At 38.3% G+C, this 19,526-nt stretch overlaps 1 protein-coding gene and 1 long non-coding RNA gene across 2 annotated transcripts in view; one reads left to right on the top strand and one right to left on the bottom strand.

Annotated features, from left to right (window-relative positions):
- Positions 1-19,526, top strand: part of LOC135321116 (uncharacterized) — a 162,573-nt gene that overhangs the window by 60,146 nt on the left and 82,901 nt on the right. The gene's annotated exons all lie outside the window — the stretch shown is intronic.
- LOC105089541 (alcohol dehydrogenase 6) lies at positions 5,982-19,275 on the bottom strand. Its single transcript, XM_010980613.3, has 9 exons — positions 19,211-19,275; positions 17,465-17,566; positions 15,012-15,156; positions 12,483-12,570; positions 12,148-12,364; positions 10,799-11,059; positions 9,439-9,571; positions 6,851-6,989; positions 5,982-6,179 (listed from the first exon to the last, which is right to left on the bottom strand). The coding sequence occupies exons 1-9, from the start codon at positions 19,226-19,228 to the stop codon at positions 6,155-6,157; spliced, it is 1,128 nt and encodes a 375-aa protein (XP_010978915.1). The 5' UTR covers positions 19,229-19,275; the 3' UTR covers positions 5,982-6,154.

Raw genomic sequence — 19,526 nt, 5'->3', positions numbered from 1 at the left:
CTGGCTATATTTGAGAATTGGGTACTTCCCGCCCTCTAATCTCTCTCTGCCAGGGGTGTTGCTGGGGGTGTTGCTGGTGCCCTTATTGTTGCTGTTTATGCTTTCGGGGTTACTGGTACCTTTCTGCGGCTGATGTCACTGCTGTTCTGGCATCACTGCCTGGGGCACTTGGATAGTGGGGGCCTCTGCCACATTCAGGATTGCTTGGGTTGCAGGCTTTGCTATGGTGGGGAGAGAATGAGTGTAGGGCCAGGGTTGCAGTTCCCTCTGTCACATCTGTATTTTTTGGGTTCGAAGGAGCTGCCACTGTGGGTGGAAGGGAGCTGGAGTCATGGGAACCTCCATGGCTGGAGGGACAGGGTTGCAGGCCCTACTGCTGCTGCAGCCAGGAGGCTGGAGTCATGTGTGCCACCTCCTTGGTTGCTACTGGGTTCTCTGGAGCTGTGGGCTCAGCCACCACAGCTGGGGAGCTGGGATCAGAGGCACTGCCTCCAGCATTTCCTCAATTCTGCCTCTTCTGTGTGTTCCAATTGTGTTTTAGTACACTCACTTTTAGATGTACAGATGTGGGGAACTTTCTTGCATTGTGGTGTGTTGAACAGAGGATATTTTGTTGAGTTATGGATGTTTTACTGGTTGTAGATTGAAGAGGGGAGACAAAGAGAGTGTTTCATGCTGCCATGATGCTGACATCACTCCTCTCTGAACCTTTTGACTTCTCCCAAAGCATTTCTGGCATCTCCACCTCATTTGTTGTAGGCCATTGTTTTTTCCTCCAAGCTTTGAGGAGCCATTTCAGTAGCACAGGGCTGACTCCAGACATCCTTCTTGGGGATTAAATCCTGAGTTACAGGAGATTGCCCCCATTTCAACAACCTCTTCCTTATATTCTCTAGTCTAGCATGTTCATGACTGATTTCCAACATATTTTTCCAGTTCTGGCTAGTACATGTGAGCCAGATTCTGTAGATTTTTTGTCAAGCTGAGATTTGAATGTATTTGTTGGCCTAGAAAGCATGAGGAGAAGTAGGGGTACACATTAAAGGAAGTAGGCCTCATTTTATGAGGCATTCACCTTAGTAAGGCTCCTTGTAGTCTCCAGGTGAGGAGGGGCTGCTATCCTGTGGCAAGGGGGAGTGGGACACTTCTTTAGGCCTATAAGGTTCAGGAGAATTTGGGGTTCAAAGTCCTTAAAATATTCCCAGTTCAGTTTCAAGATATCACCCCTTTCCTATCATGACCCTGATTTTAGTGTCAGAGATTCATGAGGGTCTATAAATGAAAACTTCTATGCAATTTGGATAATGTCATAATCAAATTGTGGGTCTAATTTTCAGCCCAACTTGTCCTCTGGTTACAGGAGATAAGGGAACATTTAAATGCTGCCATAGAAGTCTTGTGGTTTTCAGTCATGCTCTTAGTTGGTCATTGTGTGACTCAAGCCTATAATTTTTTTTCTTTTAGCATATTGATAACAGCAATAAACAACCATAATTACAACTGCCATCTTATGTCTCAAATGCTAATGATGTTGCACAAGGCAGTGCATAACCTGCAATCTGTATCCCATCTGAATTCACCACAGGCAATTGTGAATTGGTAATTGTGTTATAGGATAATGCTGAAAAGGATTATTATCTTACTTACCATCCACAGATTAGTTATCTATTGCTTAGCAGCTTAAAACACTTGTGTTCTCAAAGTTTCTGTGGGTCAGGAATCTGGGAGCAGCTTAGCTGGGTGGTTTAGTTCAGGATCTCTTACAAAAGTATATTTGAGGTATTGACCAAGGCTGCTCATTTCAAGGCTTGACTCAGAAAGAATGTTCTTCCAATTTCACTTACACGTCTATTGACAGGGCTCAGAAGATTGACTTCCAAGCTTAGGCCCCTGGCTCATGCTGCTTCACGATGTGCCAGCTGGCTTCTCTCAGAACAAGCAATCCAAGAAAGAAGCTGCCAAAATGGAAGCCATGGTCTTTTTAGAACTCAGTTTCAAAAGTGATGTCTTATCATGTCTGCTGTGGAAATCAAGTCATTAAGTCCAGCTCACATTTAAGGAGAGGAGATTACACAAGGGCATGAATACCAGGAGGTGGGGATCATTGGGGTCTGTCTGATTACAACTCACAATGGTGTCCTTTTCCCATCTTAGCAAATGATCCAATTCCAGAATCTCATCCCTAGGATCTGCTCCCTAGGACTACTTCTGGTACCAACTGTCTTAATTTGGGTTCCCCCAGAAGCAGACCTTGTGACAAAAATTAGACTTCTACTGGTTCTGTTAAAAAGATGAATGAGACACTAATAGGAAAGTGTGGAACATGATACAAGGAAGGAAAGGCTGCCAATAAAGAGTGCATTTTTTTACTGTGATAAAATATGCATAACATGAAATTTGCATTTTAGCCATTTTTAAGTGTACAGTTCAGCCACATTAAGCACATTCACATTGTTATGTGACCATCACCACCATCTATATCTAGAAATTTTTGCCTCTTCAAAACTAAAACTCCCTATCCTTTCAACACTAACTGTTTATTCCTCCCTTTTCCCAGCCCCTGGCAACCACCATCATACTTTTGGTCTGTATGAATTTGACTACTCTAGGTACCTCATATAATTAGAATGACTCATTAATTGTACTTGTATGACTGATTTATTTCACTTACCGTAACATCATAAAGGTTCATCCATATTGTCACCCATATGTAAGAATTTCCTTCCCTAAGACTGCATAATATTCCATTGTATGTAAATACCACGATTTACTTATCCATTCATCTGTTTGATGGACACGTGGGTTGCTTCCACCTTTGACCATTGTGAATAAAGCTGCTATGAACATGGGTGTAAGAGTGCATTTTAACACCTTTTTTGTTGTATGGTTCCTGCACAGTAAACTACACATATTTCAGATGTACAATTTGATGAATTTTGATAGATGTATACACCCATGAAACCACCACCACAATCAAGATAGCTAACATTTCTATCACTCCCCAAGAGGTGCAAAAGAGTGTATTTTTAAAGCCGGCTACCAAAGTGAGCAACTGGAGTTTAATCCTTTAGAGACACTCTGTGGATTGTGTATTTTATAGCAATTTCTGTCAGTTGTTGGTTGAAGACTGCTTGGGAGATGCAAATTTTCTGGAACTTCTGGCCTGCTTAATCAGGAGTTGGCAGAACAGCCTTCTGTTGTTGGCAAAAGCCCTCAGGTGTGGGAATGCTGACACTGGCAACTGGAAGCCAACAGGACACAGGGAGGTGGTAAGGTCCTAGGGATATGGATGCGGCACTGAGGGCAGCAGCCACAGGAGCCTTTCATGTAAAACGTAGTCACACCTATTGGTTTTAGTTCTAAGGTTTTTCTCTAACCCACCTTAATTCACACCTCCTCAATTGCTTTTCCTACTTCCAGTCTCTTTCTTCTCCCCACTCTCCTCCACAATGCTGCCAAAGTCATGTTTTTCTGAAACACAGGTTTAAACATGCCAACCTTTTCCTGGAAACTCTTGTGTGATGACACCTAGTCTTTAGGATTAAAGCCCTTCCTCCTCTTCACTATTAGGCTCAGCACAGCTCTTCCCACAGTGTCTCATATCACCATGACAGGCCATAGTCTTTTTCCACCTTGAACTCCTGCACATGCCATTATCTAGGGTCTCTTTTTCCACCTGACAAAATCTGATGCCTCCATCAAGATGCAGCTTAAGGTCACCTTCTCTACAATGCTGTCTCTAATCTTTTCCAGGAAAGACTAATTTTTTTCCTCCTTTTTACTGATTGGATATTCCCTGCCATAATGGTTAAATTGTGTTTTAATTATTAGCATATGTTAAGCTGTACCGAGCATTTTTCTGTCTCCAGCACCATATACAGAGGTCATCAAAAAGGCAAAGAAAACCTAGTGAACTTCTTCAGGATCCTGTCAGTCTTCTAGTGGTTGGTCATCTGGTGTATGAATGATGTTAGAGAGAAATAAGTGGGAGTGCTAAAAATCCTTTTGAAATTATAGTATAGGCCAGTATCAGGGAATATTAACTATTTATAGTGCTGTAATTGAGTGTCTGGATGAACATCACATGTTAATAGAAGGCTTCTGTATTGTATGGACACACTATTCTATTATTGTTTGAGTGATAGCCCAGAATGTAATTTTTCTTGTTTACAGGTAAAAATCTGAAAATACTTAGTTTCTCATCATTCAGGCAAGAACTGTGGACTCTAGTTCTCCACAGAGGCTGGACTCCTACTGTGGATCTGGGGATTAGATAAGCCTTGCTAGAGGCCATAAACTGTCCCATGTGAGTGACTGTCCAGGGAATTGCAGTGCCTGGGAGTGGAAAGAAGGATTTTGCTTTGTGATTAAAATGAGACACCTAAATGTGGCTGAAGTGATGGGACTTAGAGGCAGAGATCACAGAGTCTATTCACAGGAAGTTTACAGGGCAACAGTGTGATCAGATTGGAGAGAACTTTTCAGTGAGCTACTACAAAAGGAGATATTCACAGTAGCTTAAAGAATAGAGCTTTACTGGAAACAAAAAATGTGGGCACTGTTTACAGCAAAACATTTTGGGGCAAATTTAGACTTCCTAAGACCTGAAGACTTCAAGTTCTCATTGTTTGTATGTTTCATTAGGAAGGCAGGGAAGGGGGACACATTAGCTGCCCTCAGGGAATAGAAAAAAGTTGGACAGGGAAGTTCCAGCTCAGACATGGAAAGATGAAGAAGAGTCATTCAAAATCCAAAATGAATAGGTTTAATAGCATCTATCCCCCTTATCTGCAGGAAGCAGACACCCTGGAAGGAAAGACAGGATGCCTCCTCATGATGATGCTTCTCAGTTTGGGGATCAGAGCCTCATGAGAGCTTCTTGATATCATGTGATAGCCATGATGAGAGGCAGAGGCTAAGGATGTAGGCCATCTTCCTGGCCAATCTTAAATCTATTGGATTTAGGTTAAAAAAAAATCTTCCATTTTTTGGTCTCCCAAGAACTGCCAAGGCCTGCTGACATGCGGTTGTGCCTGTCTGGTCCAGTGACTTCAGATCTAGGGAAGCCCAAGCTGGAGTAGAAGAGACTATAACTAGGAAGGGAGTTCCTGTTGTGCGTATGGTGGGGGGAGAGGTTTGGGAAGAGACTCATGTCTAAGGGGTAGGGAAGGAAGTCATAGCTCAAGAAGGCTGGGTAACCTTGGTTCAGGGAGAATTAAGAGGGGCTTGGGCACAGAGGCAGGGGGGCCGGGTGGAGGAGTTGGATGCCACAAATCACTACTGGATCTTGTCTTCCTCTTATCCACTTCTTGGAGGAAAGAATCTATAGGGCACATTAGTAAGGGACTTCACAATTACCTGCTTCCTGTGGAAAGTAGAATAAAAGCCAGTTTTGTTGTTCAAATCCATGCCTCTGAGGGAGCGTGGATCCTGATGAATAAAAGACTTCGCTGCTTTTTTTCCTGCTGAATCCCTAGATGGCTTAGTTATGAAGTCAGGTAACATGAACTGTTGCAAGCTAAACTGGCCTGGCCAATAGAGGGAGAATTTGAAGTTCCTTTTCCAGTCCAGGGGAGAAGAGGTTAGTGCTCTAGAGTTACGACAAATGATAGTTTGAGACTGGGTTATATAAGATAAAATACCAGAAATATGAAATTCTTAATGTTCATCTGGGATTTATTTAAGTTGATTTGATGAAGAACCCCCCACCCTGACCCCTTTCCTCAGCTTGCTTCAACTTGAATATTCAATAAGCTCATGAATGATGAATTTTGTTTCTTTGGTGTGAAATGGGGCAGAGCTTGATGGGGTGGAGAGACAATGTGCAAGGAAACATTGGCCCAGACATAGAGACAGTTATGAAAATGGGAGGATCCTGGGGTGACTTTGTTTGTTCAAAGCAGCAGAATTGAGGGATTCAAATCAACCTTAATCCATCTCTAATAAGGAAGATGTTCCTGGGTGACACTGGGTTGCGTAAGAACAATTTTGAAGTGGTGAGGGTTGAAGGTAGATGTGAGCCCACTGCTGAATGAATCAGAGGCAAGAAAATAGAAACAGCATTGTGCAGATAAATCTTCTAAATCATGAAATTATACAGGATGTGATTTCGTCGGTGAAATATGCTGCAGATCTTGCTTACATTACATCGTACTTACAGTAGCAGGATACAGCGGATACTGAAAAGAGAAAAAAAAGTTGAAATGTTTCCAAAGCAACATTTGGGGTTTGAATTTCAAATTTTCACTTTGTACACCAGTAAGTAAGATAGATTCCCTTCCCTTCAAGTTAGGTGAAAAACGGGCAGATTAAATCAGTTTTGAGATTTTTCCAAATAACATGAAGCACCAAGTGTGAGGAATGTGTAAGCAGACTTATACCCTTATGGGGAATACCAATGCCTAGTTTATGGCTGGTGTCTGGTTTGTGGGCCAAAGATAGGTGCCAGGATTTGGAACCATAGAGATAATTGATAGATAACAATTACAACAACAACAACAAAAACAATAATTACTTCTTTATAAACTATGAACTTAACCTTGGTCTAAAATTTTATGAGCTAATTTCAGTAGTTAATGTGCATGTAAGAAAAAAAGCCAAATTGGAAATAAAATGCTAATGGTAGGGGTAGGTGATCACTTAAATATTTTCAGGTTACATATTTTATAAACTGGGAATAAGACAAAATATGGAGGGGAAGGAGATGCTTTACAAAGTCCTGAAACCTTCTTCAGTTGCCTGTCTGTGGCTTCTCCAGCTGTGACTTTCCTTCCACTGCCTCCCCCTATCTCCACACACCCTTTCTCTTGACCCCAAATACTCAGACATAAAAATTGTGTGAGCAACTTGCCATTTTCCGGTTTTCATGAATTCAACTGCTTCATTGATTTTATCAAGATTCAGAGTATGGGTAATTAGTGGATCTAGGTTAAACTTCTTTGCCATGTAATCAGAAACCAGTTTAGGGACGTCCTTTCTGCTTTTCCAGCCTGGAAATACATGAATTACAACAGATTTTATACATCAGATCCACTATACAAAAAGGGCCATACAAGGTAACTGCTGGAGGTGTCGGCTTTGACTGAGGAAATCTAAGGATTTCCCATGAACTGGTCTGAGTCATCAGGAGAATAGCTGTTCTGAAGGAGACCTCTGGTTCTACAGAGGAGAATTTAGTTAAAGCAAGTGGAACATGTACCTTGTCTTAGATAATCTTGGTGTTAGATTGCATTGTCTGGGGAAGTGTAATCCGTATCTAATGTATAACAAAGGCCAAGGTCTTGGGAACCATGAAAGGAAGCAATTCAAAAGTTAGAAATAGGACACTTCCTGTGTGTGTGTGTGTGTGTGTGTTTGTGTGTGTGTGTGTGTGTGTGTATGTGTGTGTGTTTTGATCTGCAGCTTCATGAAAGAGCCAAATATCATAAGGGAAGAGAGAAATTTTCATCATGGCACTGATCTCAATGACAGGTCTTGGAAAATGAATGTGTATAAAACAAGGTAAGAATAAAATATGACTTCAGGAAGTAAAATTGCACAGGGGAAGATGAAGTTAGCTAAGATAATGTAAGCTTAGCACTGTATTTTCTCTATTCTTGTGATATTCAAGAAATATTGTCCTTATATTTAGCACTGTGCTAAGTGACATGCCCAATGAGTCACTTCACAGAATTGGTGGCTCGCTCGTTTCTGCAAAGGGTGAGTGTGGTGTAATTTTGCAAGGAGGCAACAGTGTCCTAAGCAGCTTATTCTGTGACAGGATCTTGGCAGTTACTTGCTTTTCTTGGTTGCATCCTCAGCCAGGTTCTCTTCCAGCACATTTATTTTCTATGTCAGTTGATTTCTAATATATGTCATCAAGAATTTGAACTAGTGCTCTATGTTATGACATGAAAGGCAGTGTATTTTTCTATTTGTTTTTATCCTTTAAAAAATTGAGGTAAAATTGATATAAAACATTATATTAGTTTTATGTGTACAACATGATTTGACATATGTATATATTGTGAAATGATTACTAGTAAACTAAGTTTAGTTAACATCCATCATTACACATAGTTACGATTTTTTTTCTTGTGCTAACAACTTTTAAGATCTACTCTTTTTATCTTTCAGTTGGTGATCTGGTAAGCATTTTTCTGTCTATGTAAGGAACACTTTCACTAGTTTTGTGTTTCTTCTTTTAAACAAGCAACATAAAAAGGAAGGAGCCAGGACCACAGACTAGGCTAGGCAGTGTTTCTGAACAAGGGCACTAATTTTTAGGTGGGGAAGGTTCTTTATTGTGTACATTGTAGGAGATTTAGCAGTCTTGTCATTAGATGCTATCCTTAATTGAAAACCATTAGAGGATTATACTATCTGTAGAAGGAATTAACTTACATTTATGACCATTATATGAATGCTTAAGTGGCTAGTGAAATAGTTTCTTTGTGAGCTTTAAAGTTAGCTGAGTATGTGTATTTGGAATCAATAGTTATTGTCTCTAAATACAATAGAGGGAGGTAGCAATGGATGTATGCAATTATCCCAAATAGAGGAACTGAAAAATCACCGTTTAAATTGTATTCTTCTTTTTTATTTTGTTAGTCCTACCATTTATCTACTCTACATAAATGAATTGAGTAAGATGCCTAAGATCTATAACAATATACCACCGTAGCTAATTTGGAACATAAATGGCTCACCAGACCAAATAATTCAGATAGCTCCTAATTCTCATCTCTTTTGTCCAAGAATTCAGATTGCCCCAAATCCTCTGGATAAATAGATTTCTTCTTAAATAACAGGTTACTTGCTTATGAGCCCAGAATCCTAAGCAGATTTATTTAATTTAGTTTGTTTTCTACTTTCTCAATAACAGACTCTTCTAAAAGTCTTTAAAAAATACAAGTTCTAAGGTTTAAAAGATGGAAAATCAAGGAAGTCTATGAAAAAAATTTTTTTCCTCTGGAAAAAATAATTCTCCTTCACTTTTTATCGGTAGTTTTTCAGTCACATATCGCTTATGTTTAATATCTTTAGTTGTATAATGCCAACTCTGTTGTTTTAGATGAGATTTACTTTAGTTGAACAATGACTACTAATGGTTTCAGTATATCCTCCAAAGAATCCCAGTTGGCAGTTATATAATTCAATTGAAATATAGTTATTGATTACAATATTGACCTTCCTTTTCAATTTAGAATTTGCATTAAACATTGGACACTTCTTTCTTCACTAATCAACTAAAAATTTGTCTTCCTTTGATGAGAAAAATCTTACCAAGAAGCAACTGTGTACATCCAATATTCATCCCTTTACCTTGGATATTTATGTGTTGACACAAAAACTGTCAAGCTCTTGTTTTATGTTCCTTCTCAAGCATTTATGACACATTTCTCTATCTCCCACCTCTATAACCCCACACATTTCCACACTCCCCTGCATCATTCATACCTCCAAAAATAGATCCCTTTAAAGAACGTCCTGAGAGGAACAAGTGGCCACTGATGTTGAGCTGGTCACCAATCGTCAACCCAACAATCACACAGACCCCGTGGCTCTCATGGCAGGAGGCCAGGGCAGCTGCCTGTTGTAAAGCAATGCAAGACAATGCAGGTGTTAAAAGATGTACATGAGAATTGGACCTAAGTTTGAATCTCAGCCTGACTGCTGCATAGTCTGTGACATTCTTTTCTGAGTCTCCCTGTCCTCAATTGAAATAACATTTATCTTATAAGAATGTGCCAAAACATAAATAAGACATTGTGTGCTGCCTAGCATAGTATCTGGCAATTTAGAATGCAATAAATGGTAATTAAAAAATGAAAATACTAAAGGCACCCATGGTAGCAGTAGTAGTAACAACAACAACAACAATAATAGTAACTTTTATAAGAACCATTACTGACACTGGTGGTTAGAGTTGACATATTTTTCGAGATATTGAAGAGCATAGTTGGATATTTGTATAGCATCATGTATTAGCAAAGTTATAAATAAAACGTGTTCCCATTAGTTATTTTCAAATGCTATATCTCAGAGCAAGACTATCTGTGGGAAAGATTTTGTTATATCATTTTACAGAAGAGGGGATTTATGTGTGGTAAGGAATGAAAACATTTTGGTAAGCTAAGGAAAGGACCTAGATTGGAAGAGATAGTTTTTGGGTCTCCAAAGAGCTGACTAGAAGATGGAGACATGCAACCCAATAATATGTTATTTCTGCAAATCCCAAAGAAAGCAAATCTCAAGCTATGAAACAACTTCCTATGCATTTATATTCTTTTACATAAACCATATTCAGCCAGCAAAATAACTACCTTTTTCTTCATTTTTGAAATGAACTCATTTAATCAAGGTTGGTAAATATTTTCCTTGGAAGGTTATCTCAGATCCAACATGAAAGACTTTGCTGAAGTACAAAGCTCAGTGCTTTATAGGGTCATTAATCCAATATTTCCCTTATCTTGCTTAAATCTTCTGGCTTGGAAGTATGGTTACCAAACTACTGCTTGTTATGAAATAGTTCAGTGAGAATTCTTTACAAAGTCTTTTTGTCCTGCCTATTGGAGGTTGTCTGCTTATTTGAAGGTATAATGAAACAGAGGGAGAAGAAAACTCAATATGGGAGTTTGGTGTCTGGCATAGTGAATAGATTTGTGAGAGTAGACTGAGGTTACTGGCTGGGATGTCAGAGGCACAAGGAAAATTAAATAGAAGAATGTGGAGGAAATTTTAGAATTTTCTTTCAGTTAAAATCTAAAATGATGACTGGCAGAAATACTGGTAATTTTCACAGCTGAGGATCACATACCACAGTTTCTGGATTTCCAATGACCTCGAAGCAAAAGTCCACACCATCGCCTGTCATCTCAAATAAAACTTCTTGAATGGGTTTCTCATAGTCCTGTGGGTTGATGCACTCAGTGGCACCCACTTCCTTTGCCTTCTCAAATTTGTCTTTATTGATGTCCACTCCAATTATCCTGGCTGCTCCTGCTGCTTTACAGCCCATGATAGCAGACATGCCGACTCCTCCAAGGCCAAATACTGCACAGGTGGAGCCTGGGGTCACCTGAACACATGAAGGCAAAAAACAAAAGCAAAGGGAACATATGTCTTTACTCATGTGTATATATACTTTTTAGAAGACATAAGCAAAGGACATTTTCAAATAAAACATGTAACTAGAGAGTTTTAGCTTCTCAAGATATTTCTAGATATGAAATACTTTTTGACAGAGGAGGGAAAAACAACCTGTGAATAGAATTTCAAGGAATTAGGGTATGTAGAAGTAGTTTAATGAACTTTCATTGTATCTTAAGACTTATTTGACAGATTGTTTATTTAATTCCATATATTTCTGAGTTCTTTATAACCACCTCCACCTCCCTGCAACATTTCCTTTCTCTTTTCTTTTGGATATCAGTAAACTTTGCTTTACTTACAATGTCAATGCCTTACAAAGGCAAAGACTTATTTTTTAATGGGTTTAAAATGAGACTTCCATCCTCTCTCTCTGTATAGTATCTATTAAGACTAATGGACACTGGGAAAAACAAAGAACTAAAATTCAACAGCCAATTAAAGAAGGGAGCTGGGCAGGTTTGGGTGATATTCCAGAAAGACTAGTTTGACAGTAACCCACTCAGCCGGAGTGGGATTACAGTCTGTCTTACATAGCAACATCCTTTCCATCACTTGGTCTTTTTACTCTACTTTTCTTTTTATGGACACTTATCACCACTTGATATATTGTACAGCAGAATAGAAACTTGATGCGTATTTTTAGCTGCTGAATCCCAGCATCTGGAACAGTTGATGGCTCCATAAATGTTTGTGGAATGAAAAAGAAAAAAGAAAAAAGAATGAACTGGAATGTGGAAGGACACATAGTCATTTTGTAATTGTATTGTGTTTAACTCCCAGGAATTTCTGAGATTTCCACTTGTGAACGGCATATAGACTTAATTTGCCACATGCTACTAACCAAGAGTGGTTGGGAAAGATGTTGAAGGGAGTATAGGATGACTAGACAGATAGTAAAGAACTCAAGTTTATGATTCTTTCTCAGTTGTATGATCAGATGTGGCTCAGATGCATGAGGCCTTTTAACTCCATATATCAAGATTTTTATTCATATTGAGTATAAATGCTCCTCACCTTGGCAGTATTGATTGCAGCACCAAACCCAGTGGAAAAACCACAGCTAATTAAGCATACTTTCTCCAGAGGTGCAAATGCATCAGCCTTGGCAACTGAGATTTCATTTATCACTGTATATTCAGAGAAGGTGCTTGTATTCCCAAAGTGATACACTAGTTTTCCCTTGCAGGTAAACCTACTGGTACCATCGGACATCAAGTTGGTTTCTGACTGTCTTTTGTAGACAAAAACAAAACAAAACAAAACAAAATTTATTTTGAATTAGAAAGCCTGAATTCCTTACAAGGAAATTGAATTAAATTTTCAAAAAGAACATATTAGTAAAAGCTTACTTGAGTTGTTTGCAAAAATTGTCCTCAGAATTAAGGCAAGAGGCACATTCTCCACACTGTGGCAGAAAGAGTGTGATGACTTTATCTCCTAGGAGAGCAAGATCATTAAGGCATTATTTTTTGAAGTAGAAATGGCTGTACCTCAGTTCTTTAACAACAGGGCTCCCAAGAAAATATGATAATGAGAATTATTTCCACATTTAATTGTCTATTGCAGAGAATATGAAATACAAAAAAAGAGGGGATGTCTTTGGCATATATGTTTAGCCCTGAGCTCAGCAGCTGAATCCCAAGGAACTGGCCCCAGATTTGCCTCCTTTGTAAGTTCCTCTTGAAACACCAGATGATTTTTGTCATGTAGCCAAGTCTTTACTTACATTTTCTATACCAACTTCAGCTGTCAGGGATTGGATTTAAAATTATATGGATACCACATGCTCACAGAATAAAATTCTGGATCAGGGAGAAAGGATTGTCTCAATGCTGTCCTCTGTGTTTTACATCAGTCCCTTCTCCTTGGCCATAGAGACCAAAGGTAGGCATTTTTCTCTAGTGATGTTCAAAGTATAAGGAGAACTTTAAAATAACTTGCTTGTGATGGACTTACTGACTGCCCCAAAGTCTATCATTGAAAACCAGAGCAATTTACTTCATATTTTCAGTTAAAATCATTTGTAGGATTTAAGTTCTTCTGTTTCATTTATTTTCAGCTTTTAAAAAGTAACACATACATATAGTAAACATTCAAACTGCACAAGTAAAAACTGACATCCTGATCTCCAGTCTTTCTTACCCTATCCTAGAGACAATTACTTTTATCAATATCCATGGTATCTTTCAGAGATACAACCCCTTTAAAGATACAGAAGCTAGTATACTATTTACCCTATTGTAGGCCTTGCTTTTTTACTTAACAATATATTTTGGAGAGTTCTCATTTTAGAAAATATAGCATTCTATTATTTTGTTTAATAATTACATAGTATTCTGTTGTATAGATATATCATAATTTAACCAGTCCTCTGGACATTGATAGGCATTTAGGTTGTTTCCTGTTTTTTATCATTTTACCCCCTGACATGAAAAACAACAATGCAGTGAATTATTTGGGGCACACATGTACAGTGGTAGGCAGAATTTCTAAAATGGCTCCATAAAGATGTCCTATCCTAATTCCCGGAAACTGAATATGTCAAGTTATCATGCCTGTAAATTATGTTACATGGAAAAAAGAGGGGCTTTGCAGCTGTAATTAAGGTTACTAATCAATTGATATTAAAATAAGGAGATTATCCTAGATTATTTAGGTGGACCAGAGGTAATCACATGAGCTCCTTAAAAGGAGACAAGAGGAAAGCAGAAGAGGAAGACAAAGTGACTCGAAGCATCAGAAGGATTTGATGTGCCATTGCTGCTTTGAGACTGAATGAGGGTGAAGGGGCCCCACGAGAAGGAATATGAGCAGCTTCCAGGATCTGAGAGCAGCAGTCCCAGCTGACAGCCCATTAGCTGAGGTTGAGAACTTCAGTCCTACAACTTCAAGGATTGTCAGCCCTATATATTATCATACTTTACATCTTTGCTAACCTCTTAGGTAAACAATGTTTCACTGTATTTAAAATTTTTATTCACTTAATGTTTGAGGGTTTGAGGTTAGGCATTTTTTCACGTGCTTAAAAGCATTTGTGTGTGTGTGTCCCACCAAACTTGATGTGTATTTCCTTTGCCAACTTCTGTAAATTGCTTTTAAAGAATTCTTTATTATATTAAGGGAATCGGCCCATTGTCATATTTGTTTGTTGATTTTTTGGGGTATTTTTATTTACAGAATTTAATAAACTTTGTTGTTGTCAAATTTATCTTATATCTTATTTTACATCTTCCAGATTTTTTGTATTGGTTAAAATTTCCTTCCCTTCTCTGAGGTATTACAATGCTCTCTTATGGTGCTTTATAACACTTCTATGGTCTCACTTTTCACATTTAACTCTTGGATTCATATAGCATTTATTTTTTGTATAAATAATGCAATAGCAACTCAACTTACTTTTTTCCCCAGGTAACTATTCAGTTGTTTCAATGTCATTTATTGAATTGTCCATGTTTCCCCCTCAAATTTGAAAGGCAAATCTAATCCTATATTAAATTCCCATATGTATTTGATCCAGTTCTGGATTCCATTGCTATTTGGTTCTAGTAATGTAATCAACTATTTATCATATGCTTCATTTAAATAATTGTTCAACTGAGTTTCTCAAGGCTGACCTTTTTGGGAAAATTTCTGTCTCATTTGCACTTTCTTTCAGGCTCAGTTTAAGTGAATTCTATTTTTTGTTCCTATTAATATCAAAATATAAATGCAAAGAATACATTTAATATTTTTGTGTAACTTACAAATAATTATCCCTCCTTTCCCAAGAAAGGGCAACATTTTACCTTTTATTTCACTTGATCTTAACATATTTAAGGAATACTTTTTTATTTCCTGAGGTGGGTTCCAAGTTGCTATTTCCTACTGCCAATTCATACCTGTTTTCACTGTGCTCACTCCTTCTCCCACACTCTCGACTATTCCAGCTCCTTCATGGCCCATAATGATAGGATAGCGATCATGGTGAAGGGTTTTACTCTTCAGCATTTTCATCTCTGTACCACAGAACCCCGTGGCTACGATCTGTATGAAAGGCAAAGAGTAATATAGTTTTCTCTGTTTCAGGTAAAGATATTTTAGAATTGTTAATGTTTAAAACCTTTTTGCTAGTTTGATATGCTGCATTAATATTAATGCATTCACTTCTTAGTTTTAACTCTAGATAGGGGTCAATAATTTGTTTAAAGCAATGCAGTGTTTTTCATTAACTAATTTCAGAATCAAAATGATTTGAAAACTTACTGGGCAGGGCAGAATGAGTTCAGAAGGGACAGTTGTAAATTCACAGTGTAACATCAAATGTCTTACTTTGTCCTTATTTGGAGCTTGTGGGTGGGAGTGTGGAGGAAAAAGACCAGTTATAGAAATGAAGGAATTGGAACAAAGGAAAGAAAGGGCTCATGTCTCTTATTATAATTGAAGCCTTAATTTATTTCACATGAGGGCTTCATAGTTTTATTATGGGTACAAGTCATAATCCCACTTTTTGAAGTCAATCAGCCAGATAGTTTAAAATTGAGGAACTCAAAGCAGTGGTAACGAAAGGGTTCAAGGCTGAAATCCTGGCTCTGCTCCTTTTTAGCTGTCTGACCTGGAGGTAAATTATCCTCCTGAGTGTTGGTTTCTTCATCTCTAAAATGGGCATGAAGTTGGCATGCATGCATAAGCACACACACACACACACGCACACAGAGCTAAGTCAAGAATTGAAATCTATTGATTTTTGCCCATGAAAACGGGGAATTATTGGAAGAATACCACAAAATTGCTTGTAACCTGACTGTAGGAAATGCATTCAGACCTAATGGATCTATTAATCCATCAAATAGCCTTTGTCTTCATTTCTCTACTTTGATTCAACATGTGATTAGCTGCATTTTCCTATTATTCTCTATAGACCGGCTTACTCTAATTTGTCATGATCACATTGTTAAAATTGGCTACCAGCCCTGAATCCCTCCAGCCTCTCCAGTGCCCACCATCCCCTGCCTGGCTCACTCTCTATATCTTGTTCAATTTCATGAGTGAGAGATTCAGATTTGTAGCGTATCAGATGAATGGTTGGATGTCTTTGAGTTAGTGTCCAAATCTCGTATGAGTTGAGACCCTGTGGGTGGAAGAGAGTGGATGGGGATAGCCAGTGGTCCTTTGTGCAATCCACAGGGGATGTAAGCCAGAGAAGGCTCTCTGGAAATAGGACACGGATTGCATAAGCAAGGTAACTTGTCTGTAATCCATTAATAAACAGTACTTAGTCATCATTATTAAAATTAAATAGTGACAATTAAAAAATCTGATTTAGAAGTCAGGTGAACTACCTTTTGGACTGGTAGCCCCTTATTAAACCCCCCTGGGGGAGATTTAAGAACTCTCATGAACAGACTGCACTCCATACCAGTTAAATCACAAATTCAAAATATCTGATGGTGGGACTCAGTTATCAGCATTTCTCAAAGCTCCTGGATGATTCCAAAAGTGTAACCAAGGTTGAGAAAAACTGTTGAGGTCTGTGTTCTTACTTAGCCATTTGAATAGTCACTGCACCTTATTGGATTTCAATGTTCTCATCTGTAAAGTAACAAGTATCCCTAAGTCCCTTCCAGCTCTGACCTGAATTCCAAGGATTCAGACTTGATTTATCTCTAATCAAACAAATTTTCATACAACATACAGTCAACCCTCCTTATCTGCGGGTTCCATATCCATGGATTCAACTAACTGGAGGTTGAAAATATTTTTAAAAATTTGAAAAAGTGAAACTTGAATTTGCTGCATGCTGGCAACAATATACATATAATTTATATTATATTTACAGTAATTTACACAGCATTTATATTTTATTAGGTATTGTAAGTAACCTATAGATGATTTAAGGTACATGAGAGAGTGTGCATAGGTTACATGCAAATACTACACCATTTTATATAAAGGACTTGAGCATCCTAGGAATTTGGATGGAGTAGGGGCAGTCTTGGTACCAGTCCTCTGCAGATACTGAGGGAGGACTGTATTTCAAGATAACTGAAATATTATGAAGACTATCATAAAGAAATTAGAAAGCACGGGTTAAAATATGGTTCATGGGTAGCAACATCTTTTAATAGGTAATTAGTAATAGCTATAAATAAGTATCCTTTGGGTATGGAGCCTATGCCATACCTTCCTAACCTTTTCTCTGTCTGGATTAAAAGACTGATAGAAATGTTTAATGAAAAAGAAATAGGACAGTATGTAGTTTTCTTTCTGAATCAAACATTGTGAATAGAATGTATAACTTACAGTGAACAGCTCTGAATTTTAGTGTGGAAATGTGGATTTTTTTCTTTTTTACCTTTACGCGAACTTCCTTTGCCTTTGGTGGGGCCACTTCCACCTCTTCAATGGAAAATGGTGCACCAGGCTTCCAGAGTATGGCTGCTCTGCACCTGATAACCTGGGAGAAAGAATATGGGCACAGAAAGGGAAACTCCTTAGGCTTGGGGGTTGGAGAATTCCTATATTAATGAGTATTAAAAGGTCACATTTCTTCTGCTCTGAGCCAAAAAAAAAAAAAAAAAAGTCATTGCTTAAATATATGCTAAAGGTAGCCTCTTGAACCTCAATTTAACTTTTCTTGTACTATCAGTGCCTATATTCAAATTAGTCTTGTAATACTAACTATATTTATGTAGTGCTACACAACCAAGAGGATAGATGTCATACTTTTGATCTTACCATGAATGAAGTTGTCCAGTTTCAGGGTGGAAATGATACTGCAGTGTAGGAATTATTTGTGATCCAAGATATGGGGGAGGATTAGTTTTTGGGTAGAGGTAGGAATGAGACCATCTAGCTATGGCAATTCATCAAATGGTGGTGGTCATTGGCAGACTGACATTGGAGAGGTTGTTGGTGGCAGGGTAGCTCTTAAGGGTTCTGATATCAGCCCACCTCTGTTCTCATAAATTCTCTTCCTATATGGTCTCACCTATTTTTGTAGATTCAACCACTACCTCTATGTAGGTGACTTTCACAATCTGCATCTTTGGATAGACTTGTCTCTATGTTTAAGACTCTATTCATCTGCTATTTCAATGTCCCGCAGGTACCTCAAACTTAACATGTTTAAACATGAACACATCATTGTTTCTTCTTCTTCCCTCTTCCCCCTGCCCAGTGGTGGAAACAACACACAATCTGTTCTTTCCTCTGCATTCTCTACTTCATTGAGTGGCCATGTAACCTATTCACTCACTGAAGAAAGAAATCTGGGAAATAGCCTTAATTTTTCTCTTTCCGTCAACCTCCACAATCTAAAATTTTCTGTAATCTGTCCCCTCTTCTCCATTCCTGCTACTACTGTGTGGTTCAGGTCCTCATTGCCTTTTACCTGGCTTGATTTCATCACCTTCAAGCCCATCTTCTATAACATTTCTATCTGAACTATAATTTTGATCATGCTAATTCCATACCTAAAAATGATACTGCTACCAATTCTTTATTAGACTCTGTTGACGAGTCTACAAGACTTGTCCCTGTCAGTCTCTCCAACCTTATTTCTGGTCACTTCCTGCCTCCAGGCACAAAAAATATTCTGGAGATTCTCATATGGGATATTTTCCTTGATTCTCTGTTTCTCCTCATGTTGTTTCATCTGCCTGCACAGCTGTCTCCTCTTTAATGTGAATTCTTACATCTGTAAGTTTCCTCTTAGGTGTCACCTTCTCTGGGAAGCCAGACCAGATTAGGAGCGCGCTCTCTCTCTCTCTCTTACTACCCTTGCACACTCTTTTATAATCACTCTTTAATAATTGCTAGGTCTCTCTGTGAGATCCTTGAAGGAGAGGATATGCCTTTGGCTCTGGAATGTTTGATATAGGGCTTGATATGTTGCCTACTGAAGGGCTGAAAAAATTGAGGAAGGGCAAAGCACCTAAAGGGAATAAAAGAAAAGGAAGGAAAAGGAGAAGTACTAAGATTAAGACTGTCTCTCATCTTTAGGAGTATAGAGACCAGTTAGGTGATGAGCTGTTGGTAAATAGACAAGCACATAGATTAACACAATTATACATGACATAAAGGAGAAAACCATACTTACTTTCCCTGTAGTACTCATGCTGACTTTCTCCGTGTTCTTCTGGGCACAGATGAATATACTGGGAAAGAGAGATTCTGGTTACAACTTTCAGAGTCCAAGAGAGTAGAGGTTACTGTTTGATCAAGAGGCTGGATCCTAAGCTTTGTGTATAACCAGGTAATTAATACACCTGATATCTGGAGACTCAGATTTTCCTATTCCCTGAGGAAGGTAAAATATGAAATAGACTTAGCCCAGTGAAAATGCACAAAGGTGAAATTGTGCAAACTTTTTTTTCTTTCCTCAATCATAAAGTTCTCCTCTTAGTAGCTACTCT

This window comes from Camelus dromedarius, chromosome 1, assembly GCF_036321535.1.
Source record: "Camelus dromedarius isolate mCamDro1 chromosome 1, mCamDro1.pat, whole genome shotgun sequence".
Lineage (NCBI taxonomy): Eukaryota > Metazoa > Chordata > Mammalia > Artiodactyla > Camelidae > Camelus > Camelus dromedarius.
The sequence above is the reverse complement of the archived record's forward strand: the minus strand, read 5'-3'. Positions and strand labels throughout refer to the sequence as shown.

Coding starts and splice junctions, on each gene's coding strand:
- LOC105089541 (XM_010980613.3), bottom strand. Junction 15,157..17,464: donor CAAAGGAAGTTCGCGTAAAG/GTAAAAAAGAAA, acceptor CCTTTCATACAG/ATCGTAGCCACGGGGTTCTG. Junction 9,572..10,798: donor TTGGAAATCCAGAAACTGTG/GTATGTGATCCT, acceptor GCTTTACAACAG/GCAGCTGCCCTGGCCTCCTG.